Here is a 26,418-nt window from a genome sequence, read left to right on the forward strand (position 1 = left end):
TATATATAGAAAATAAGTTAGTAAATATTATTTTATTTATTTCGTTTAAAAAAAAATAAAGATTTGTTGAATAGTTAAAATAGTAAGCTTTATTGTTTTATTATTTAGAATTTAAGAAACGATAAAAAACCCAACATTTAAAATAGAACTATTTATGTTTTGCTTAACTGATTTGCGTTATAACTTTTTTTTAACTCTGGATTAAAATTATGAAAAAGTTAATTGATAAATTAAATATATTATGAGCCTGAAATTTAAGATTAAACAATGAGTTAGGACATTAAAAAATCATATTAAATCCTAATAATTTATTTAATTAAGCAGACAATAATAGGTCATTGAAACTAATTTTCCTTTCGTTATTTAATCTACTGATTTTTTATTTATTAAAAAAAATTTAAATTGTTTTTTCTTAACACAAATAAGATATTATAGAAAATTTTAATTTTAATAGATAAATATTATTTTTCAAAATACTTTATGTTTTAAATGAATATCATATTTTGGAATATAAAACTAAGTAAGATAAATCTACCTTTACATTAAATTATTTATTTTTTATAAATTAAATTACTTTTTAACTTATATAATTTATTAAATTGAGATATTTCTAAATACTATCAAATAAAATAAATTTTTAGCGTTTTCACCTTAAATTTAAGATTTAGTAATATGCTTGGCAGTTAAATAACTCTAATTAGTAATATTGCATACATTTTAATTAAATCAAAATAAATTAAATTAAGATAAATAGGCTATTTTAGATGAATTATTTATTTTTATTTAATTATTTTGCGTTATAACTTATTTGAATTTCGATATATAAATAATTAAATTAATAGATTTGAAATTCAAGTATAACAAATTAAAATTAATTTTTTCAAGTTATAATCTCAAGCTTAAAATTTAGTAATACGTTTGGTAAACAAATAATTGTAAATGAATTAAATTATTATAAATAAGCCATTTAAGCTTAATTATTTATTTTTTATTTAATTATATTACGTTATAACTAAAAATGAATTTCGATATTAATATAACTAATCAAATAATATATTTGTAATTCAAGTATTATTAAGCTAGGACAATATTTAGGAATATATAATAAATAGAAGAGTTATAAATGCATTTGGTAATCATGTAAATCTAATTTAGAATAATTTAATAAATGATTTTTATGAATATTCTATTTACTAACTTTTATTGTTTTTAAATACAAAAAAATCCTTGACTTTCCAACTTTTTTAATAAAATCAATAAAAATAACATGAACTAAATTTATTTTAATAATAAGAAATAAAAATATTGATAGAACTGAGTTGAAAATATATAATTTATTATGAGGAATTAAATTTTGAAAAACTTAATCTTTAATTTTCACATTTTTTCTTACTTTGATTACTTTAAGTAAATCAAATTTAAGTAGTTTCAAAGTTTATGTTAAAAAATTGGTTATAACATGATAAATAGATAAATTTACTCTAAAGTAAAATATATTATATTAGAATAAAAAGGAAAGTAATTTTTTATTTTATAAATACTTCATTCATATTTATTCAATTAGATATAACCAAATATTAAATTCTTAAACATAAAAATTTTGATTTAAAAAAATTAAATTTTTTATTATCCTAAATAAATATAATATTAAGTTGAGCTTAAAAGATATTAAAAATGTATTTTACTTTGAAGAGTATTTTATTTAATATATTTATTTTAAAAATTCGTTTGAATAAATACACATTTATTTATTAATTGTCAATAAATTTTTACTCAAATGTAATTACATAAAAAATATATTAGTAATTTTATTTTATAATTTTCATTAACATTCATTAAATTTGAGATTTCCATATTAAGTAATAGTCTCTTTATATCCTGATTTACATACACAAGTAAATGTTTTAGAGCTAAGTTCTGCATTTGTTCCACAATAAGCAGCAGTAATTGTTAAATTAGAAACACCAAATCTTGCAAAAGATGCTATATTATTTGAATAGAACTTTAAATCTATTTATCCAGAATGAGCCAAAACAAAAGAAGCTGAAGATTTTCCATCCACCTTTGTGTTGTCTGCTCTTGTCATACATTTGTAGTTGTCAGAGTAAACGTTTGTTGAAAAGTTATAAGTAGTACCGCTTATATCAACTTGACCTTACTTAATCGCACCTCCTGATACTTCTTATATGTTGATAAATGCATAATCAAAAGAAACATGCAAGTAATTATGTTTTTATACACTGTAACTTAGAGACAGAGAATCATTTTAGCCAACAGTTTAGAAGTATTCACTAATCGCTTAACAATTGTAAATGTTTGAGTTAGAGCTACTTTGACTTTAGAGGCTTGTTTATGTGAGGTAAGTGTATGTCTTTTTATCAAGATTTATCCTATCTATAGTAGAACACTAGACAAAACTTAAAGCTACAACTAAAAAAGATATGGTAATATATACTTTGCTCATTTTATTCAGTTTTTTTTTGTTTTATTATTATTATTTTTTTTTTTTTTGAATTAAGGATTATTAGAAATTGATTAATTCTTAACTCTATTTAAAGAGTTGTAAAATTCAAGATTCTGATGAAATATATTAATTAACTCTTGGATTAATTTAAAATAATCATTTAATTTTGGATAGCTTTTTATGAGTAAAAAAGAATTTAACTTAAGAAAAAAATTTTAGTTTTAGTAATTTAGTAAATATTATTTTATTTATTTAGTTTAAAAAAAAAATTAAGATTTTTTGAACAATAAAAATAGTAGGTTTTATTGTTTTATTTGGTCGAATTTAAGAAACTATACAAAACTCAACTTTTAAAATATAATTTTTTATTTTTGCTTAACTGATTTGCGTTATAACTTATATTAAACTCTGGATAAAAATTATTAAAAAATTAATTTGTAAATTAAATAAATTATGTTTAAATTAATTTTTAGACAAATAGCCTGAAATTAAGATTAAAAAATAGTTAAAATATTACATAATTTTATTAAATCATAATAATTTATTTAATTGAGCAGACAATAATTGTAACTTGATTTTTTATTCTTTGAATTTCGATAAATGTTGGAAATTCAAGTATAGCAAAATAAAATTAATTTTTCACATTATAACCTCAAATTTAAAATTTAGTAATACATTTGGTAATCAAATAACTCCTATTAGATATCTTTTTTATTGATTTATTTGTAACTGAATTAAATTAAGGTAAAAAAGCCATTTGAGCTTGATTATTTATTTTTTATTCAATTAGATTAGATTATAACTTCTTATTAATTTTGATATTATTAATATTAATATAATAATTTAAATTAAGATATTTGTAATATTATGTATTATTAAACTATGAATATATTAGAAATATATCCTGAAATAGAAAATTTAGAAATACGTTTGATAATAATGCAACTCTAATTTTGAATAATTTAATAATGATTTTTGCTAGCTATTCTATTTACTAACTTTTATTTTTTTTAAATACAAAAAAAAATACTTGACTTTACCACTTTTTTAATCAAATAAATAAAATTAATATAGACCTCCCATCAATATAAGAACTACAGCAGTCAGAGTATTTTTTTCTTTCAAAAGAAATTATTCATAGGAGTCTAGTAAAAAAAAAAATTATCTAACCAGTTACGTATCAGTCTATTAAAATCAATAACATAAAAATTTTGATTAAAGAAAATAAAATTTTTTATTATCCAAAAATGAATTTCAAATTAATTTGAGCTTAAAAAATTATTCAAAAATTTATTTTTCTATATTTATTTAAAAAATTCATTTGAATAAATACACATTTATTTAAAATAATCGCCAATTAATTTTTACTTAAATGTATTCATATAAAATATACATTAGTAATTTTATTTTATAAATTTCATTTACATTCATTATATTAGAGACTTCCTGATTAAGTAGTAGTCTCTTTATATCCTGATTTACATACACAAGTAAATGTTTTAGAGCTAAGTTCAGCATTTGTTCCACAATAAGCAGCAGTAATTGTTAAATTAGAAACTCCAAATCTTGCAAGAGATCCTATATTATTTGAATAGAAATTCAAATCGATATTTCCAGAATGAGCCAAAACAAAAGAAGCTGAAGATTTTCCATCCACATTTGCATTTTTTGTTCTTTACATACACTTGTAGTAATAAGAGTAAACAATTGTTGAAAAGTTATAAGTAGTACCATTTATATCAACTTGACCTTACTTAGTGGCACCTCCTGTCACTCCTTATACGTTGATAAATACATAATCAAAAGAAATATGCAAATAATTATGAGTTTAAACACTGTAATTTAGAGATAGAGATTCATTTTAGCCAACAGTTTAGAAGTATTCACTAATTGTTTAACAATTGCAAATGTTTGAGTTAGAGCTACTTTGATTTTAGAGGATTGTTTATGTTAGGTAAGAGTATGTCTATGTACCAAGATTTATCTTATCTATAGTAGATGAACATTAGACAAAGCTCAAAGCTAGGACTACAAAAGATATGGCAATATATACTTTGCTCATTTTATTCAGTTTTTTTTTGTTTTATTATTATTATTATTTTTTTTTTTGAATTAAGGATTATTAGAAATTGATTAATTCTTAACTCTATTTAAAGAGTTGTAAAATTCGCAATTCTTATGAAATATATTAATTAACTCTTGGATTAATTAAAATAATCATTTAATTTATATACTTTTTTATGTGTAAAAACAATTTAATTTCACAATAATTTTTTAGTTTTAATATTTTAAAACTTGAAAATTTGTATAGTATAAGTAAATATGTTAGTAAATATTATTTTATTAAGTTCGTTAAAAAAAAATAAATATTTGTTGAACAGTTAAAATAGTAAATTTTATTGTTTTATTATATAGAATTTAAGAAATGATAAAAAACCCAACTTTTAAAATAGAACTATTTATTTTTTGCTTAACTTATTTGCGTTATAACTTTTTTTTAACTCTGGATTAAAATTATGAAAAAATTAATTGATAAATTAAATATATTATGCTTGAATTAATTTTTATAGAAATAGCCTGAAATTTAAGATTAAAAAATGAGTTAGAACATTAAAAATTCTTATTAAATCCTAATAATTTATTTAATTAAGCACACAGTAATAGTTCCTTGAAACTAATTTTTCTTTCGAAATTTAATCTGCTAGTTTTTTATTTATTAAAAAAATTTAAATTATTATATCTTAATACAAATAAGATATAAGATAGAAATTATTAATTTTAGTAGATAATATTTTTATTTCAAAAAAACTTTATGTTTTAAAATGAATATCATATTTTGGAATATAAAAATAAGTAAAATATATTTTTTATTAAATTAAAATGAATTAAATTAAGATAAATCTACCTTTTCAGCAAACTATTTATTTTTTATTGAATGAAATTACGTTTTGACATATATAATTTATTAATAGGCTATTTTAGATGAATTATTTATTTTTATTTAATTATTTTGCGTTATAACTTATATGAATTTCGATATATAATTAATTAGATTAGGATATTTGAAATTCAAGTATAACAAATTAAAATTAATTTTTTCTAGTTATAACCTCAAATTTAACATTTAGTAATACGTTTGGTAACCAAATAACTCATATTAGATATCTTTATATTGATTGAATTGTAATTGAATTAAATTAATATAAATAAACCATTTAAGCTTAATTATTTATTTTTATTTAATTATATTATATTATAACTAAAAGTTAATTTCGATATAATTTAACAAATCAAATGAAGATATTTTTAATTTAAATATTATTATGCTATGATGATTTTTAAAGATATATCTTCAAATAGAAGAGTTAGAAATGCGTTTTGTAATCATGTAAATCTAATTTCATGAACTATTCTATTAACTAACTTTTATTGTTTTTAAATACAAAAAAATCCTTTTTTTACCACTTTTTTTATAAAATTAATATGGACTAAATATATTTTAATAAAGAGAAATAAAAATATTGATTGAAGTGAACAGAAAATATATAATTTATTATGAGGATTAAATTTTGAAAATCTTAATCCTTAATTTTCGCATTTTTTCTTACTTTGATAATTTTAAGTTAATCACTATTTTCATATTTTATGTTAAAAAATTGGTTTTATAATGATAACCAACATAAATTTACTCTAAAGTAAAATATAATATACTTGAAAAATATTGGAATAAAAAGTATAGTAACTTGCTATTTTATAAATACTTCATTCATATTTATTCAATTAAATATAATTAAATATTAAATTCTAATACATAAAAATTTTGATAAAAGAAAGTCAAATTTTTTAATATTCTAAAATAAGTATAAAATTAATTTGAGATTAAAAATTATTCAAAAATGTATTTTGCTTTGAAGAGATTGTGTTTAACATATTTATTTATAAAAATTCATTTGAATAAATACACATTTATTTAAAATTTTAATTATCAATAAAATTTTACTCAAATGTATTAAATAAAATATACATAATTAATTTTATTTTATAATTTTCATTAACATTCATTAAATTTGAGGTTTCCGTATTAAGTAATAGTCTCTTTATATCCTGATTTACATACACAAGTAAATGTTTTAGAGCTAAGTTCAGCATTTGTTCCACAATAAGTAGCAGTAATTGTTAAATTAGAAACACCAAATCTTGCAAAAGATGCTATATTATTTGAATAGAACTTTAAATCAATTTATCCAGAATGAGCCAAAACAAAAGAAGCTGAAGATTTTCCATCCACCTTTGTGTTGTCTGCTCTTGTCATACATTTGTAGTTGTCAGAGTAAACGTTTGTTGAAAAGTTATAAGTAGTACCGCTTATATCAACTTGACCTTACTTAATCGCACCTCCTGATACTTCTTATATGTTGATAAATGCATAATCAAAAGAAACATGCAAGTAATTATGTTTTTATACACTGTAACTTAGAGACAGAGAATCATTTTAGCCAACAGTTTAGAAGTATTCACTAATCGCTTAACAATTGTAAATGTTTGAGTTAGAGCTACTTTGACTTTAGAGGCTTGTTTATGTGAGGTAAGTGTATGTCTTTTTATCAAGATTTATCCTATCTATAGTAGAACCCTAGACAAAGCTTAAAGCTAGGACTACAAAAGATATGGCAATATATACTTAGCTCATTTTATTCTGTTTTTTTTGTTTTATTATTTTTATTATTATTTTTTTTTGAATTAAGGATTATTAGAAATTGATTAACTCTTAACTCTGTTTAAAGAGTTGTAAAATTCAAAATTCTTATGAAATATATTAATTAACTCTTGGATTAATTAAAATAATCATTTAATTTATATACTTTTTTATGAGTAAAAAAGAATTTAGCTTCACAAAAATTTTTTAGTTTTAATATTTTAAAACTTGGAAATTTGTATGGTGTAAGTAATTTAGTAAACATTATTTTATTAATTTCGTTAAAAAAAGGTTAAGATTTGTTGAAAAGTAAAAATAGTAAATTTTATTGTTTTATTTTGTCAAATTTAAAAAACGATAAAAAACCCAACTTTTAAAATAGAACTATTTATTTTTTGCTTAATTTATTTGCGTTATAACTTATATTAAATTATGGATTAAAATTATGAGAAAATTAGTTGATAAATTTAATAAATTATGTTTAAATTAATTTTTAGCTAAATAACCTGAAATTTAAGATTAAAAAATTAGTTAAAATATTACATAATATAATTAAATCCTAATAATTTATTTAATAGAGCAGATAATAATTGCTCCTTGAAATTAATTTTTCACATTATAACCTCAAATTTAAAATTTAGTAATCAAAAACTTGTATTAAACATCTTTTTTATTGATTGAATAGTAACTTAATTAAATTAAGATAAACAAATCATTTGAGCTTAATTATTTATTTTTTTTAATTATATTGCGTTATAACTTATAATTTATACTAACATAATGAATTAAATTAAGAAATTTGTAATTTAAGTATTATTAAGCTATGATAATTGTTAGAAATATATCAAGAAATAGAAAATTTAGAAATGCGTTTGATAAACATAGAACTCTAATTTAGAATAATTTAATAAATAATCTTCGTGAACTACTCTATTAACTACCTTTTATTATTTTTAAATTCTAAAAAAAAATACTTGACTTTCCCACTTTTTTATAAAATAAATAAAATTAATATGGACTTCATATATTTTAATTTTTTTTTTATTTAATTAAAAAATATTTTTTTCTCAAAAATAGTTCTTAATTTTTGAGTATCTACATTAAATATAAATAAATTGATGTGTGTTATATTAAAACTTGGTTAATAGAATGATGGTGTATAAAAATATATGTATTTATTTTACATTTTGTTGTATGAAATTAAATCAATATTTGACTAATTGGTTTACTATCTAATTAGTATATTCAAACAAACAATTACAAAAAAAGCTAAAATAAAGAAATTTTAAATTATTATTTTTAAAATAATATTTTTAAGATCACCAGAATAATAAATTTTTTGTTTTAGTTTAATCAGCATCTAAGACACTAATATTAATGTTTGGACGGAAAACATTAGGTTCAATTTCTTCTACACCTTCCATTTTAGTGATAAATGTTAGGTTGTAAGTCTTTTTTTAAATATCATTAATTACTTTCACAGAGGCTTAAGAAGTAAATTATGGTACTTTATCTCTTAAAATTTCATAATCATTAAAGAAGTGTTTGAACCAACCTTTAAAAGATGTGTAGCCACCTATTCCACAACCTTTATCTTATGGTACACTTTTTTCTTCAAATATAGTATTCCAGAACTAAACAATATCTGGCTAATTAGGGTTTTTCATTTAGCTAATAAAATTATTAACAATATTTAATACATTAGATAGGTAATATGTAAAATTACTATCTAATTAATAATTTTATTTCAAAGTAGAAATCTTTGCTGCTAAATGTTCAAAATCTTCAATTCCTCCAACAAAATGAACATTCTATATGCCACATATACATACCATCGTTTTGTAATCAAAATATTTTTGCATTTAAGACATTAAGCATATATTAGAAGAAGCTTATTCTATCCAATTAGTAGAAGAAAAATCATTTTTAATTAATTAAGCTATATCTCCTTTAGTGTTTTTGGAAATTTCAATGTTAAATAAATCGATTGCTCTGTCCCATCTATTATTTTAGCAAGGAAAATCTTCCAATCTTAGGAATCCCCATCAAGATAAATAGTTAACTCTTTCTTTCCTTCATGAAATACAAAAATATCTCTATATTTTTCAGCATTTTAATTGATTTCTTCTGCGAATTTATGGCAGATAGTAAGCCATATATCATTAGCTGAAAACATTACATCACCATGAAAAATGTAGGCAGCATAAAATGCATCAAAAAAGCTGTTTTAAGATATATAAGATATAATAAAAATAAAATAAATATTTAATTAAAAAAAATAAAAAGATTAGACTAATTTATCTTAATTATTAGTTTTTATTTGTTCTCATAGGTTAATTTGTTCTTCAAAATTATAAAATAATGTATAAAATATAAGTTGCTCCTGAAAAAAAAATATTTTTTATAGATAAGATTTGAAGTAAGATAACTAATTTATTCCTCCTTTTTAAATTCTATAATATAAATTTTATCACTTATTAATACAGAAAATATAGTATCAAAGAAAAGAGTATCTACTAGTTTTTTAAATTTTTTAATCAATATTTATATTTTATTTTCACCATCAATATCTAATATTAACTTAATTGCTAAATAAATTATGCCTTAAAAAAAAATAAAAAATTTTTTGTTAAAAATATTTTAAGTAGAAAGAATTTTTTTAATCTAAAAAAAATTTTTTACATTCAAAATTTGAGAAAGGGCATTAAATGCTATCAAAAGTTTTTTAAAATATAATAAAACCAGAATGATAAAAAGAATTAAAAAACAGAAAGAGTAAAATTAGCTTAAAATCATAAAAATCAAAAATATAGTTGGTGATATCAGGATTAGCAATTAATTATTTAAAATTTAAAATGATTGTTTATTTAATAAATAAAATTTGTAATGAATTAAACAAACATAATTATTATCAATTATTTTAATTTATTACATAGAAAAATATTTGAATTAATTCTATAAACATTTAAATATAAATTACTTTTATAAGATTTTCTTAACTTATTGTATATAAACATAAATATAACTACTTCATTTCTTTCTTTAAATTTAAATTTGTTTAAAAAGAGTAAAGGTAAAGATAAAACAAATTATAGTTTTAATTAGATTAAATCAATTTTGATAAAAAATAACCTTATAAATTTTGAGAATTAATTTAAAGATTTATTGATAAAATATTAAATAAATTAGAATTATTTCAGTCTCTTTTTTCAGCAAATTATATTTAATTTTACTTTAATTTAAATTCAATGCTATTATCGTTTTCTAAGTTGTTTGGCTTCAAAGGGGAATTATAAATCGTTTAACTTTGCCTAAGCTAGTCTGATGTTTGTGATTTAAAACTAACTATATCATAGCCTATCATTTCTTTTGATATTTACGACTATGCACATGGTCCTTTTGAAGATTTATCAGAGTTAGAATTATTCTAACTTTCTTATTCTTCAATACTATTATTCCTAAAAGAAACATGCTCAGATTTATTGCTATTATTTGAATTCAATTCATCTTCAACAATTTATTAGGAATTAGGAGCTTTTATATTTTAGCTTTTCTATATATTTTTAATTTTATCACTGCTTTTACTATGATTCCCATTAGTATTATCATTTTCAACATTTTTAATATCATTATTGCCACTACTGCTGCTACAGTCTAATTCACAAGATGGAAATTTTTAACTTATATCTTATTCAGGGTTTCTTATTCCTGTAAATTCTTAGTTTGGCAAATCTTACATTTAGGTATTATTTGGGATAATATACTTTTAATTTTAATTCTAAATTTGGTAGCTATTAATATAAAATTCATTTGCATGTTGATCGCTTTAAAAATGATAGTTGCCATCATTACTATTTGCATTTTGAGCATTGAAGATAATGTTATTATCATCTAGCACAGGTAATTATATTTGCTAATTATTGTTATTATATTTTTTTGAATTATTTTTTTAGAAATTGTTCTTATTACTTTTGAATATATTTGCTTAATTATTTTATTGTTCTTCAGTTTAATTAGATTGCATATTTACAGAGGAGGGATATGACTCATTACTACTATTGTTACTGCTTGTATTAATTGAACTACTGGCTACTTCCTTAGATAAGTCTTTTGAGTTATCTTAAAGTAGTAATTGGTAGTGGTTTTTCATTCTATAGAAATATATGCAGAAAATTATCACTACAATTAATGACAAAGTAAGCCCTACTGAAAGTCCAACTACTAATGCTACAGTGCTGTTTTAAAATATGTCCCTGAAGATTGTGATGTCAAGACCTTCAGAATAGGTTTAGAGTTGGATGTTTCCTGAACTATCTTTGGAACTAAATACTTCTAGAGACATAAAAAATGTATATTCTTTATTTAAAACTTTTTCATCTTCTGGCTAGCAGATGAGATGAGATAGTTTTTCTTATATTATAATTATCGAAAGAGAATCTTAGTTTTTAACTAGTATAGAATCTACAGGATTTAGTAAACTATCATTGTCTTATAGAGATAAACGTGGGGAAAAATAAGAGCCACTTGAATCATCAGAATCTTAATCCAAGTATTTTGTAGACTCATTTATTGTATCTTAGCTAGAACCGCTACCTCTAACAGGACTAGATTGATTCTATGTAAATTTAGCTGGGAAATTCCAAAAATCATCAGCTCCTTCACTATACTAGATAGATATCTATTGTTTAGTTTCTTCTTCAGAGTTTAATTTAAATGGAACCTATCTGCGAACTATGCTTATTATATTTTCTTATAAAGAGTAGCTTAGTGTTTCACTTACTAAAATTTTAGAGATATTTGAAGTCATAGGATAAGTTTGACGTGGGATATAATTGCCCTAGGATGTAATTTACTAAAATTCAACAAGAGAAAAGTTATCCCTGATCCCTTTTGAAATAGCTTGATTTGCATATAAAAAGTTATTATTTATCAGAAAGTTAGATATTTTTCCTGCAGTAGGTACTTTTTAAATAAGCAAGGCAGACTTATTTAGCAAGTCCACAGAAAATATGCATATAGCTTTACTAAACTATTCATAAGCAAATATGTTTATAGTTTAAGTTTAAACGAGTTTAACTTATAAAGATTTAATACTAAAATTAAACTCAAAAATATCTTGCCCATTACTTGTCTATCCATTGTTTGGATCTATGTTACTATTATTATCTTACTTATTTATCATATCTTAGATTCTCTACCATTCTTATAACTTAAAAAACTAAGAAATGGTAATATTCAAATGCGGTTAAAGAGAATAATTATTTGAAGGAGAGATGCTAGAATAGCTGTAAATTTGTATACCAGTTGAGTCATCTGGAATTATTAGATATTAATCCTAAATAATTATTTTTGACAAACTTTAATCGTCAAAGCTTGAAAAATTAAATTATGAGGTTTGAATGGTTCCACTTTAATACCAATAAAATTTGTACTAAGTGATTAGACTAGCTTGTTTTAGAGTATTGTTTTGATTAAGAATAAGCTTAGCTTTAGATAGATTTTGTAATTTTTGTAGATCTTCATCAATTTAGTTTCTGGTTATCAATTTACGCGAGAAGTAAGGTATTTTGTAATTTTAGTTTGTGCCTTCTTCCTACATTTAGAAAACTATAAATTAACTTTTCTCATTCACTATATAAGCATAATAATCTTATGCTTAAAAAAGGCAATTAGTATAACACAAGTCAGAAATATTAATTTATTGAGCTTCGCTAGCTGTAAAGCTTGATTATTTGATACTGCAAAAAGAAGGAGTAATGTTCTCCTTATAAGTGTTTTCCTAAAATTCTGTCCTAAAAGTCTATTAATACAAGAAAGTTATTGTAGTAGGAGATCCAAATTTAATTTATAGTTTTGATAAGCGACTTTAGTCATCAGTGCTACAATAAACAATACTTTGCAAGGCCTTTTAGTTTACAATATAAAAAATAGTTAATAAAAATATTTTGAAAAAGATAATTTGAATTTATTATTATTTTTATTTCGTTTATTTAAAATTGATCATTCATTTATTTTTAAGTAGTCATTTAAATACATTTTTTAAGTAAATTTATGTTTAAAAGAATCTATTTAAATGATTTAAATTTCAATCTATGCCCTGAAAATTTTATGAATACACTATCTAACTTATGAATATATTGTGAGGAATGATCATAATTGTAGTTAAAAAGTTTGAATATAAATATTTTCGTCAAATAAGTTAGCTAATGATACTATTTAAACATATTTATTTATAGTTTCCTTTTGAATGAGAATAACATTAATAATATTAATTATTACTATCATAGCTATTAAGACATAATTTAAAAGAGAAATCTTCATGTTGCTTTGATGTACACACTTAATAATTAATATTCCTTAATCTTATAAACTTTAGAAAAGGTTTCCTTTAATTCTATTTTTAATATTATGGTTATGAGATAACTACTACTTAAGTCTTAGTCTAACTATTAATAATTTTTGAATAAATTTCTAATATGCTATTTCAAGTAGTTCTTTACTCTATTTTTATAATTAATATATTTTTAAATCAGATTTTTTAATTAAGAACTTTATATTTATTTATATTGCTTGTAAAAAACTATATATTAATGTTTATAAACAAAATCAAACAAATCACACAAGGAATTCACCAATTACTTGATATCAAAGAAATTTTTATAATTAATTCTAAAAAATGTTTTGTAGTTTAAACAGAAAATACACTATTATTGCTTATCTTATTTAAAATTTCTATTCATTGCTTAAAGAGTAACTATACTTTCAACCTTATTTAAGAAGGTTTAACTAAATTTCCTTTGGAATTTCTCTAAATGATTTATTTGTGTTTAACTTCAATAGAGAATTTCAATATACAGATTAGAATTAATTAATTTAATATAAATAGTTACAGTCTTTTTTAATTAATAAAGATTAAACTTCGTTGTTACAACTTATTTACCAAAAAACAAAACAGATTTGATAATTTGATTGACTAAAAAGTTAATTAAACTTCAAAACATGAAAGATGAAATATTTTTTCTATTAATAAAAAAATGAAAATTGCTATTAATTTTTTTATGTTAAGGTTTATTAAAATTAAAGACAAATATTAAATACCAATAAAAATTTAATATTTTTATTTAAGTTCAAGTAAAAACAAAAAATTTATTTAAATTTTTATGTTTAAAATTATGAATATTTATTTTTATTATTATGGTAGAGAGAAAAAGAAAATATATGGAATATAAAGTTAAATATTGAAATCCGATAATATTAAATATTAGTTCAACTTGAAGTTTAGGGAAACGTAATAAATTATTCATTTAAAAATAAAAGTATCTTTATTAAAAATTCAAACAGCTTGAGTGACTGACCGAATATTATTAATAAGAGTAAGAATTTATTTAGATAATCTTATTAAATTTTGTTTAAAGTGAAAAATTTTTTTATATTAATTATTAATTATAATTATTATATTTATTTGTTCATTATCAATATTCTTCTACTAACCTGTCAAGAATATCTTAGTGAAGTCTATTTTTTTTTATTTCCAAACCATATTTATTAGGTAGATGGAATAAATAAAATGCACTTGTCCCCCCTATAATATCTTCATCTTCTTCAATAAAATTATCTTGTAAAGCTTCTCTTATCTCGTTTTCATCATCTGTTGGCTTATATCCATACTTTTATTCAAAGACCTTCCTTTCTTCTTTGATTTGGTAATTGAGTTATTTTAATATATTTTTTTTCTTCTAGATTTTTAACTATTCTTCTTGTTTTTCTCTTTTTAAATAAGATAGCTTGCTATTTTATTCATCTTACATTTATTAATCAAATTATTTTTTAACATTTATCTGTTAACCATTTTCTTCAATTGTAATTGTGTTAATGTTCCAATCTTTTTTAATCTTTATTTTATCACTTCTATCTGTATCCTCATTGTTTATGATATCATTTGGTGCTAATCCTGACTTAACATATTAACCTTTTTCATTATACATATGTAACTATTTTGGTAGAGCTTTCCTCCTCTCAATTTCTGCATCATTTATTGGTTCGTCTTCATTTATTTAATAAATTTTAAGACTTAATAAACAAAAATAGAAAATGAAATAAAATTTTAACAAGGTTTAGAGCTTATATTAATATTTATACTTTAAAGTGAATATTTTACCAGAATTTATGTATAAATTACTATTTCCAGGTTGAATATTTTCTTCTATTTTTATAAAATCATCTGTACTAGATTAGCCTTAATTTCCTTGACTATTTTTGTTACCATCTTAACTTTTATATTCTAAGTTAAACTATTCATAACTAAAAGTGTCTTCATTATCATTTATTTTTTTTCCTTGCTATTGTCTTTCCTTTCTACTTTCGAATACAATAATATGCTCAGAGAAAGCTGCATTGCATTATGGGCAAATATAATTTGTTTGGAATCCTCTATTGCAAGCTCCGCAATTCAAAAAAGTACATCTTCTAGAAATAGGGTCATGGAGCTTATGACTGTGTTTGCAATTACATTTAAAATCTAAATTTCCTTGAGATGGAACATAAGAATAATTTCTGCAAGGACAATTTTTAACTTTGCAGTGTACTTTACTCTTATCTTAAGGATTCAAATATTCGTGATTTTTATAATCATGATCGCAAAAACATTTTGTGTTAGCTTAAATTTGCTTACATTCCTTATTTTTCTTTGGATTTGTCCATAAGGCATATAATTTACTGCTAGATTTCTCAAGCAAATGCTTTCTGAGCCTTTCATATTATTCATCTTCTAACTTATCATTTTGTAATTATTTTTTTTACTACTTCATAGTTTTAAGTAACTGATAGAATTAATTATCATAGCTAATATAAGCTATTTTGAAATGTATTATAATCACTATCTAGCATATGTATTCTTCTGTAAATTTATAAAATAGTAATAAAATAATTTTTAATTATCAAACATTCAAAAATGCATCAAAGCCTTTAAAAAACAAATAACAAATTAAATTATTTTAAATTTAAATATTTTAAATTAATAATGAATTTGCTATTAATAATGATATAAATTAAGAATTTTCTAAATTAAATTAGAAAAATAAAATATTAAGACTATAAAATTTACTTTGATGGTAATTTATTTATCAATTATAAAATCCTTTGTAGTCTTTGCTATACATATGAGATCATTTTCTTTATATTGCTCGTAAGTATTCAAAGATATTTTAATAAATTAGTAAATCTTCAAACTTAGCTTGTAATCTTTAGTGTCAATTCTGATCTTGATTATTATTATATTAGTAATATTTTTAATATCAATATTTACCATATATTTGTGTATTAACAAATGATATCTTTATTTTATCTGTAAATTATTTGTAAATGAAAGAATAAATTATTAATAATTTTAGAATTCACAAAAACAAAATTAAGTATAAAAGTTTTTGTTTAAATTAAAAGAGTAAAGAGATAATATATACAAAAAAAAGTTAACAGCAAAAAATATGAAGAATAATTATTTTTTATATCTGTTCTCATGCTTAACAACTCTTCTTACCTAAGGTATTTCACATTTCAATTTAAAACTGTTATCATTTATTTTATATTTAAGTAATAAGCTAAGAAATATACAAATTTCCAATCAGCCTTAATAAAGACGACATAAGTGAATTTTAAGATTTCTCTAAGAAATATACAAATAATAATATGCAAGTTTTTCACTGCGATGGATCTTCATTATATTTAAGGGGTGGTTAGAGTTAAAAAGTTTAAATAGAATTTAAATATGAAAAACCTTACTATTAAGTAGATGTCTCCATGAAATTCTTTAGAATTGACTCGTAATTTTTATTTTAAATTTACTAAAGAATTATTTTATATTTTTTAAATAAAGGTGGGATAAGAATGAGGATTACTTTTATATAGAGGTGAATAATATATTATTGTTCAAATAAACTTATTCTTTCTTTAGAAGAATTAATAACAATTGTGCTAATTAATATTATGATGAAGAATTTTTTACCATAAGTAAATCAGTAAAGACTAACTAATATCCAATCAAAGTTACTTTTTACTCTAACCTTGACTCAGATTTGAGTGACGAATCTTGGGGATTTAGAGAGTAATTATTTTATTTATTTGTTTTAACTTAACATTTTTTTTAGATTTTAAGTATAAATTAGTTTATGTCCTTCAACTTGCTCCTAATGCACTTCATTTAACGAGTGTACATCATGTATTCCTGGATATTACTTGGAAAGAAAAATGTGTAATAAATGCAGTGATAGATGTTAGGAATGCGCTTATGGTTCAGAATAATGCACTAAATGCAAAAAATAGACTTATCTTTTTTGTATTTTATTTGAATTAAAATAGTTTAATAGTAATTTTTTAAATAAAAATTTTAGAAGCAAGTTGTAAAGAAGAATGTCCTCCAGGTTATTATAAAAATTAAAATGAATAAAGGTGTGATTAATGTAGGTAATATTGCAAAAATTGCTCTGCTAAAGATACTTGTGATCTTTGCTAAGATAATTATTTCAGGTCTGAAGTATTAACTTGTGTCAAATAATGCAATTCATAGTTTTATGGAGACCCTGTAACTAAAAAATGCTAACTTGAATGCTCAGATTCATATTTCGCTAATAAAAAGACAAATTTATGTGAAAAGTGTGATCCAAACTGTTTGACTTGCTCAGAAATTAGTACCAACTGTACATCTTGCCCTCTTAACACTTATTTAATTAATTAAAATTCTTCAAATAATAATTTATTTTTAAAATGTGTCCCCTAATGCCCAGAATAATAATTTTATCTAGATAATGATAAAAAGAAATGTCTCCCTTGTTATAAAGGATGTAAGATTTGTTCAGGACCGTCCTTTGATTAATGTACTGAATGTAATAAAGATTTTTTATTAGATAAAAATAAATGCATAAGGTAAGATTGTGGAGATTATTATTATGCAAATCCAGATAATAATGAATGTGCAAGATGTTAATTGAATTGTATTAAATGTAAAGATTTTAATTCATGTGAGAAATGTGTAACAGAATAGGAATAAGGAAAATGTAAAAGTATATGCGATAAAAATGAGTTTTAAAATGGAAATGAATGCATAAAGTGTAACAAACTTTGTGAAGAATGTTATGGTTAAAATGAAGATTAATGTTTGAAATGTTAACCTGAGAAATAATTAAAAGATGGAAAATGTTTTTGCAAATAAGGATATTACTTAAATGGTGATAAATCATGTATTTAATGTGATAAAACATGTAAGAGCTGCTTTAAGGACGAATAAGGAAAAGTTTAATGTGAGTAATGCATAGCAAATTTAATGTAACCAAGTAAAGATTAATAAGATTTGTGCTAATGTAAAGAAGGGTTTATTTTAGAAAACCATGAATGTAAGTGTAAGGAAGGTTAATTTTTATACAATAATTCTTGTTTAAATTGCCACTTTTCATGCAAAGAGTGTAAAGGTCCTGGAATAGATGAATGCATTAGTTGCAAAGATTAAAATTAGGAAATAAATAAAGATACAAAAAATTGCACATGTAAAAAAGGTTATTATTTTAATAATAATGATAATTCATGCTAAAAATGCTATTAAACATGCTAAAATTGCCTTTCTAGTGGAGAATCAGATTGCTATAGCTGTCTTGATAATAGTAATTTGATTTTGGTAAATCCAACAGCCAATACATCTGCTTGCTAATGTTAGCCAGGATTTTATTTTGATACATATTAACTTAAATGTCAAAAATGCTATGATTAATGTAAATAATGCAGAGGAGAAACAAAAAGTGACTGTCTAAGTTGTAATGATGATTTTATGCTGCTTTAAAAAGTTAGTGGATAAAATTTTGGAACTTGTGAATGTTAAGATTCATTTTTTTATGATGAAAAAGAAAAAAAGTGTAAAAGTTGTCACATCAGCTGTAACACATGCTCAGGGAGTTCAGAATAAGAGTGCTTAACTTGCTCAGATCCAAACTCAGAACTGTTTAAATAATAATGCAATTGCAAATAAGGGTTTTTTTAAGATAAATTTAAATGTGTAAAGTGTCATATTGATTGTTAGATATGTGATGGTCCTGAAAATACAGATTGTCTAAGTTGTAGCTCTGAGAAAAATAAAATACTAATACCTTATTAAAATAAAGGTATTTGCGCTTGTAAAGAAGGCTATTATCAGTATAATGAATAAGGATGCATTAAATGTTATTAAAATTGTAAGAAATGCAGTGGATCTGAGTAAAAAGATTGTTTAGATTGTAGCGAAGGTCCAGATTTTATAAAAGATAAAAGTGGAAAATGCGTTTGCATAGATGGATTTTATGAATCTGTTGGTTCGAATAAGAATAGAATTTGCTTAAAATGTAACGAATTATGTAGCAAATGTGATGGTTAAGGAAAGTGTTTAAGCTGCAAATCTTAAGTAATGAAATTAAATAGTGATAATTCAACTTGTGAATGTATTGATAATTATACTCTTTATAAAAATAAGTGTATGTAATGTCCTAATTTTTGCAAAAAATGTGTTTTCTAAAAAGAATAACCACTTTGTATAGAATGTAATGATCCTAGAACAATGGAAATATCTCCAGATAAATTAAGTTGTGTATGCAAATAACAATTTTATGAATATGTAGATACATGTAAAGCTTGCTCTTTAAGTTGTAAGACATGTAAAGGTGGAGATGAATAAGACTGTATTTAGTGTTCAGATTAAAATATGATAAAAGATAGTCAAACAGGTATTTGCAAATGTTAAGGTGATTTAGTTTTTGATTAATCTACAAGGAGGTGTGTATTAAGCCCAGAATTGAAATGCAAAGATTAAAAATGCCTTAAATGTAATCAAAACCAGTGTTTTCAATGTATTTCTAACTATTAACCTAAAGGAGATAGTTGTATCTGTAAAGATGGATTTTATGATGTGGAAGGAAACTAAGGATGCTAATATTGCCAGCAATAAAACTGTTTAGTTTGTAAAACAAAGGATTCTTGTGAAATTTGTGAAGAGGGTTTAATTAGATATAAAGGTATGTGCTATTGTCCTGATTCTAAATATAAGGATGATAATGGAAAATGCAGTCTCTCATGCGATAAAAAGTGCAAATTATGCTTAAGTTTACTGGAATGTCATCTTACAAAAGAAGAATCTGATAAATATGATTATGAATATTGTGATATTTCTTGTGATAAATGCTCTGGGCCACTTTATTATAATTGTTGGAATTGTTCTAGCTAAACTAGATATTATGATGAAAATTTAAGAACATGTATTTGTAAAAAAGGATATGTGGAAATTTATGAAAAGGATTGTAAGGAAATAAATTCAATTTATATTGAATTAGCTTAAATTTTTTCTCTTTCTTCTGGTTCACTAACATTTTTTTTTATGGTTCTGAGTTTGTTGACAGATTCTATTTTTTCTAAAACATCAGTTTATGGATATTCCTGCCTATTTGCATATTCTTATGTATAATTTTAGCAATTAGGAAACTTTCTACTTGTAAACAAAGTATATCCTTTGGGTCTAGAATAGAATTTTTTATAGAAATTTTTACAATTAAACTACTTTAATTCAATTCCTAGCTCATTCACACCTATTAGTTAGAGCTAATTAAATAGGGTTTTACAATAGAGCTTAGCTAATGATAGTATCTAAGAATCTTTAAAAAATAATTTTAATTCTATTTTATTTAATAATCCTAAATATAATATTTACAAATTAGATACTCCTTTTATAATTTTAAGTTTCTATCCTATGGTGCTCTCTATAACAGCTTTTATAGTGATTTTTATTCTTTATTTTCTATAAGCTAGGTCTAACATGCTGCAAAAAATATATTTGAAAATAAAATGGAACTTAAGTATAATTTTTATTTATTTATTCAGCAATTCTTGCCTTTTAAGTGCTATTACAAATCTTAAATACTTTCACGACTATTCCTCAGATAATCTTGTAAATATAATTGCTACAAGTGTTTTTTGCTTACTTTACTTTGGAGGATTTATTTATTTATTTTACAAGATTAATTTCTAATCTATTTCATATAATAATGAAGATTTCATGTCTTATTTATGCTTACACTTTTAAATTTGTTAAGAAAATATGTTAGCAAAGAATTTTTGGTTATTAATAGAGCTCAGAAAAATGGTTTAGATTATATTATTAGTTTCTGAGTAAAATTTCCTAGCTAGCTTAATCAGTATTGCTTTCTTTTCTCTTTTAATATCTCTGATATTTATGATTAAAAAGCCTTTTATAAATAAATCTTTAAATGTATTTTTGATAGTACATGAAATAATCTTAATTATTATCTATATGGGATTTTCACTATTTGCTACATTTTCTAGAATTGAGCTATATTCTGTTTATGTAATAATTATAGCTGTTTGCATATACTAATTTTTTAATTTCTTCCAGATAATGTTCTATTTATTAAAAACTTTTTTACACTGTTTTCATTTAAGAAGTAAATATGTTGAAAATTTGTAAGCTTAATAAGGTCTAATAAAAACATTCAAAGAAGCTTCGAAAGAACTGTCAGTAAAAAATTCGTTAGAGTTGCATAATATACACAAAGATAATTCTTAAAGTGAATTAAATATAAATTTATCTTTAGATTAAATAACCTAAAAGCAAATCAAATGGAATAATAATCCTCTATTATCTCCTTCTAAAGTGAGTAATAACCGTAAAAATACAAAAACTGTTAACTTAACTAAAAGAAGTACCCATTAAACTTCAAGCTCATAAATTTAAAATATTAATTTTAAATAATTTTGAAAAAAAGATCCTAAATTTTCATAAAAATAATAAATAAATAAAATTAAAATATTATAAATTAGATTAACTTAAATTTATATTATATATATAATTAGTAATTGATGTAAATACAAAAATCTGTAAGTAAAATACTTTTAAGATAAGCTTCAATCAAATTAAATTTAACTGTGAATTTAAAATTAAAATTTATAAATAATTGAAAAATAGCTTTTTAACTTGAACTGAATTTAATCTTTTTTTATGTTTTTAATATGTATTTTATTTTGCTTTTTTTACTAATCTTATTAAATGAAAAATGATAAATAAAATATTTTTGTGATAAAATTCTATTATTTTTATCTAAAATTAGGTATATGTTTTACCAATAATACTTAAACACTACAAATTTTGATTTAGTTTGATAAATTTCAAATATAAATTTTCATGAAAAATTAATTTAATTAGTTTTTATAATAAATATATTATTTAGAGAATATTTGGTATGTTGAAATATAAAAAGGTGCTAAAGTTTTATTTGGTGACTTTAGTATTTGTATTAATTTATTGAAATATTTGATACTAAGGATTTTGTTGATGCTAATAAATAAAAGACTGTAAATTATATATTATTAAATTCCAATCTTTTTTATCTATAATTATATAAAATTCCAAATAAAAAATAAGTAAATATTACAAATTTGTGTTTAGTTTGAAATATTTCAAATGTTCATTAATATATTATTAAAATTATTAGAGAAAAAATATTATTTTTTTAAAAATTAAGAGATAAAAAAATACAAAAATGGTATTAAATTTTAATTAAATTATTTTTTAATTTGATATAAATGTAAATTACTATTTTTAGAAATTTTGTTTGTTTAAATTTAATTTTTAACATTAATATAACTGGTTTTATTTTAAATTATTTTTATCATAGACCATCTGGATATTTTAACTTAAACCAAGGATGGCTAAGAGCCTCTTTAGCTGTAGGACGACGAGTGAAATCTATTTAAAGGCATTATCTTACAAAGTCTATAAATAAGTGATCTTCAGTTCTAAGTCTAAATTAGTATGAAAAAAAATTTCAGAATAATTTTTAAAAGGAATAAATAAAATTAATTTTTTATTACCTTGCTTTTAAATTAGAATGTTTGGGTACTAAAATTTATATTTTTCCAGTTTTAATCTTTTGTCTTTAGCCATCTTATTGATCACCGATAGCTTAACTTTAATCAGCCTCTTCAAATACCTATTTAAAATAGAATTAAATTAAATATTTTAATTTATATATTATAATTTTTTACTTCCATATATAATAATTTTTCACGAGTGAAAAAGTTTTGAACCAAACGTCCTTCTTTCATCATCCATTCAGGGAAAGGACCAATTATACCAATAACTCTAGCGAGCAAACCTTAAATATTGTCATTTTAAAATAGGACGTTTCCAGTCCAAAGTTCTGCTAAAATACAACCTAAGCTCCATATGTCTATTCTATAATCATACTTGCAACCTATTATAACTTCAGGTGCACGATAAGATCTACTTTACACATAAGAACTAAGGTGATCATGAATAAAGCAACTTGATCCAAAATCTATAACCTTTACTTCACCTTTTGGTTTAGATTTCATGAGGATATTTTCAGGCTTCAAATCACAATGGATTAACCTAAGTGAATGGATAAAGTCCAAAGCAACTAAAATCTATTATGTAATTTTCTATAATCTACCTACTGTGAAGTATCTTTGTTGTTCATTTTCTCTATTAAACTAATTAATTTATTAAATTTTATTATTATTCAGTAAATGCAGACAAAATTTTTATTTTATTTACTTTATAGAATTCATATAAGTTTTCTTCTAGAAGTTCAGTGATTATAAACAAATGCTCTTTATGATAGAAATAATCAAAATAGCGGAGTACATTTTTTTCATCCACATCTCCATTGTAATTAATATACCTAAGAAGCTTTATCTCATCGATACTTTGATCAAAGTAATCTTTATTATTCTCTATTATTTTCATACACATTACTCTGTTTGTAACTAAATCTAAACATTAAATAGCTTTTGAAAATGCTGCACTTCCTAAATATTCCATAACCTAGTATCTACCAGCTATGATAGAATTAATTACTATAGGGAATTCTTTAGTTTCTTCAAAACCTGTTCTCTCTCTATCAAAAATTACTTTCAGATTGAATGCATCGTATATCACCTTATCATACTTAATTGGATAAAAACTATCATTAGATTAAGGGAATTTTATGTGGTCTGGAAGGAATATTGATGCTTTAGAGACTTACTATTAAAAAAAAAATAAATTTAATTTACTGAAATAATTATTTATATTTTTTACATTTTTCTGCTAAACAATTTTTTACTATTATTAATCATCAACTGCTTAACTTGATGATTATTTTTAAATATCTTTTATCATAGCCTAGCTATCTTCTTAGTTTGGATTTGCATTTGCAAATGGATTTGAATACTCTTTATGAGGATCGTATCCTTCTTCTATTATAATAATTTAGAGAATAAATATTTAAAACTTTAATAAATTATTTACTCTTTGGAATAGAAGAAACTGCTCTGGCAGGAAAGTCACTTTTTTCTGCAAGTTATTGTGCCACTCTCACAAAATCTTTTTATGGTACTTCATACAAATCAAAACCTGGATCATCATCATCAGTATATTCATCTATATTTGGCATGAAGTCTTCTTAAAGTAAAATCCCTTATAGTAAATCATTTTAGGCATCTGCTTAAACGTCCTAATTTTACAACTATTCTAATTTGTTTTATGTTTCTTTTAATTCTTCAGTTTATTTTTCACTTTTTTAACTTTAAGATAAAATGTTAATTTTAGAAGAATATCCAAATATTACTTTAAATCTGACTAATTATTGTGAGGAGAATTCATTTAAAGTTATTAAGGATATAAAGGCATATGCTCTGACCCTAATAATTTTTAATTAAAATTTATTTATCTTAAAGTTTAAATATTTTCAGTAAAAATGTATTACCATTATTCATGTCAGTCTATTAATTTTATACATTTTATTGCTATTATAACTAATTGTGTTGTTAATTTGTTTAATTTGATATAGTTTATTGATTAAATTAGTCTAGTTTAAAGTCTTGATTTGCAAGTCCTGGAGCATTCATGGGTTGTTATTTCACTTTCATAAAAATATTATTGTTAAAATTTAAATAAAATACTAATAAATTAAAATAATACTCCCGAAATGAGGAGGATTTTCATCTAAAATGCTTTGTTATTCTTGTTTCTTTTATATTAAAAATATTTCAGTATTTGATATTTATTAAAAATGTATATATATTTTATTTGATTTAATGTAAATTATTACTGTTTTTTGTAAGAAAGAGTTAGTGAACGATAAATTTGAAATATCTTGCATAACATCTGTAGCTTCAACCATTCTTTAAAATGTTTGGTTATCAAAAAATTTTTCTATCTTAGAATTCAACTTTTCATCTTCAAGTAGACCTGGAGATGCTACTAATTTATTCATTAATCTTTCCATAATTTATTCAGTCTCTTCTTAACTCTAGAAATATATTTCAAAATATCAATTAAATCCATTTATAATCTATCAATCAATCAATTTTACGAATAGTTTCTAATTTATATTTTAGACTTTATTCTAAAAATCCTATGCACCCTAATTAAAGGTAGGAATAACATCTTTTTTATTGTTTTGATGTATGGCCTTTTTAATAATTTCTAAAAATAAATTGAACTTAACATTTGAATTAAAGTATAAATTTTTAATAGTTTAATAGTGAGCGAAATAAAGTATTTACTCAATAAGTTGGAATTTGTTTATTTTTCTCCATCTTAAGGATTATTTTCATTTTATGTTTTCTATTATTGCTGACTTTGTATATAAATTTCTAATTTTATTTTTAAAATATTAAGATAAGAACTGACTGCTACTATTTTAGTCTTATGATTTAAATATACCCATATCATCTTAAAATGCTTTTAAAGACTTCATTAAACCTGCTTAGTTTAAGAAATTCATTAACTGTCCGCATGTTTCTAACATTTTTGGTGACTATTAATTTTATAAGTTATGTTATTTGTTAAACTATCACTTAAAATAATATGTTTGTTTTTTTTTTTTAATTTAAGATTTTGTAATAAACACAAAATATTATTTGAAAACAATATTTGAAATCATGAATATAGTATATAATTTATTTACTTATTTTATTATTTATTTTTGATTTTAAATACATCTAAGATTGTAAAGAACCAAAAGATTTAATATTCAAACCAAATCCATTAGTAAGATTATGGTATGATTATTTATTTATTTTTTTAGAATTTAATAATTGCATTTTAAAATTTACTCACCGTTTGTATTTTTAAATATTAATTTTTTAATTGTTTAGATAGATAAAATATTTATCTTAAAAAAATAAATAAATATTTTAAATAAATTTTAGATTATTAATTTCATAAAAA

General features: G+C 21.7%; 8 protein-coding genes across 8 annotated transcripts; 1 reads left to right on the plus strand and 7 right to left on the minus strand. All coding sequences in view use genetic code 6, as the record gives it.

The window, feature by feature from the left end:
• Positions 1-1,822: 1,822 nt before the first annotated feature.
• TTHERM_00220890 (hypothetical protein) lies at positions 1,823-2,464 on the minus strand (the record flags this gene model as incomplete). Its single annotated transcript, XM_001020661.1, has 1 exon — positions 1,823-2,464. One exon carries the CDS (start codon positions 2,462-2,464, stop codon positions 1,823-1,825), a length of 642 nt encoding a protein of 213 aa, XP_001020661.1.
• Positions 2,465-3,881: 1,417 nt separating this feature from the next.
• On the minus strand, positions 3,882-4,526 carry TTHERM_00220900 (hypothetical protein; the record flags this gene model as incomplete). The annotated part of the gene is made up of 1 exon (XM_001020662.3): positions 3,882-4,526. One exon carries the CDS (start codon positions 4,524-4,526, stop codon positions 3,882-3,884), a length of 645 nt encoding a protein of 214 aa, XP_001020662.1.
• Positions 4,527-6,512: 1,986 nt separating this feature from the next.
• On the minus strand, positions 6,513-7,154 carry TTHERM_00220910 (transmembrane protein, putative; the record flags this gene model as incomplete). Its single annotated transcript, XM_001020663.1, has 1 exon — positions 6,513-7,154. The coding sequence occupies one exon, from the start codon at positions 7,152-7,154 to the stop codon at positions 6,513-6,515; it is 642 nt and encodes a 213-aa protein (XP_001020663.1).
• Positions 7,155-8,823: 1,669 nt separating this feature from the next.
• Positions 8,824-9,031, minus strand: TTHERM_000220919 (hypothetical protein; the record flags this gene model as incomplete). The annotated part of the gene is made up of 2 exons (XM_012798749.1): positions 8,824-8,831; positions 8,887-9,031. The coding sequence occupies 2 exons, from the start codon at positions 9,029-9,031 to the stop codon at positions 8,824-8,826; spliced, it is 153 nt and encodes a 50-aa protein (XP_012654203.1).
• Positions 9,032-10,356: 1,325 nt separating this feature from the next.
• Positions 10,357-13,712, minus strand: TTHERM_00220920 (transmembrane protein, putative; the record flags this gene model as incomplete). Its single annotated transcript, XM_001020664.2, has 2 exons — positions 13,440-13,712; positions 10,357-13,065 (listed from the first exon to the last, which is right to left on the minus strand). Exons 1-2 carry the CDS (start codon positions 13,479-13,481, stop codon positions 10,357-10,359), a joined length of 2,751 nt encoding a protein of 916 aa, XP_001020664.2. The 5' UTR covers positions 13,482-13,712.
• A 920-nt stretch (positions 13,713-14,632) lies between these two features.
• Positions 14,633-16,030, minus strand: TTHERM_00220930 (hypothetical protein; the record flags this gene model as incomplete). Its single annotated transcript, XM_001020665.2, has 2 exons — positions 15,319-16,030; positions 14,633-15,204 (listed from the first exon to the last, which is right to left on the minus strand). Exons 1-2 carry the CDS (start codon positions 15,965-15,967, stop codon positions 14,633-14,635), a joined length of 1,221 nt encoding a protein of 406 aa, XP_001020665.2. The 5' UTR covers positions 15,968-16,030.
• Positions 16,031-16,548: 518 nt separating this feature from the next.
• TTHERM_00220940 (zinc finger lsd1 subclass family protein) lies at positions 16,549-22,089 on the plus strand. The gene is made up of 5 exons (XM_001020666.2): positions 16,549-16,700; positions 16,750-16,978; positions 17,032-17,259; positions 17,303-17,490; positions 17,546-22,089. Exons 1-5 carry the CDS (start codon positions 16,643-16,645, stop codon positions 21,937-21,939), a joined length of 5,097 nt encoding a protein of 1,698 aa, XP_001020666.2. The 5' UTR covers positions 16,549-16,642; the 3' UTR covers positions 21,940-22,089.
• A 760-nt stretch (positions 22,090-22,849) lies between these two features.
• Positions 22,850-25,996, minus strand: TTHERM_00220950 (Serine/Threonine kinase domain protein; the record flags this gene model as incomplete). The annotated part of the gene is made up of 13 exons (XM_001020667.3): positions 22,850-22,982; positions 23,052-23,170; positions 23,226-23,693; positions 23,758-24,228; positions 24,283-24,440; positions 24,493-24,767; positions 24,812-24,884; positions 24,950-25,105; positions 25,165-25,213; positions 25,295-25,495; positions 25,559-25,671; positions 25,752-25,841; positions 25,912-25,996. The coding sequence occupies 13 exons, from the start codon at positions 25,994-25,996 to the stop codon at positions 22,850-22,852; spliced, it is 2,391 nt and encodes a 796-aa protein (XP_001020667.2).
• Between the last annotated feature and the right edge of the window lie 422 nt (positions 25,997-26,418).

This window comes from Tetrahymena thermophila (genome assembly GCF_000189635.1).
Source record: "Tetrahymena thermophila SB210 genomic scaffold scf_8254564, whole genome shotgun sequence".
NCBI lineage: Eukaryota > Ciliophora > Oligohymenophorea > Hymenostomatida > Tetrahymenidae > Tetrahymena > Tetrahymena thermophila.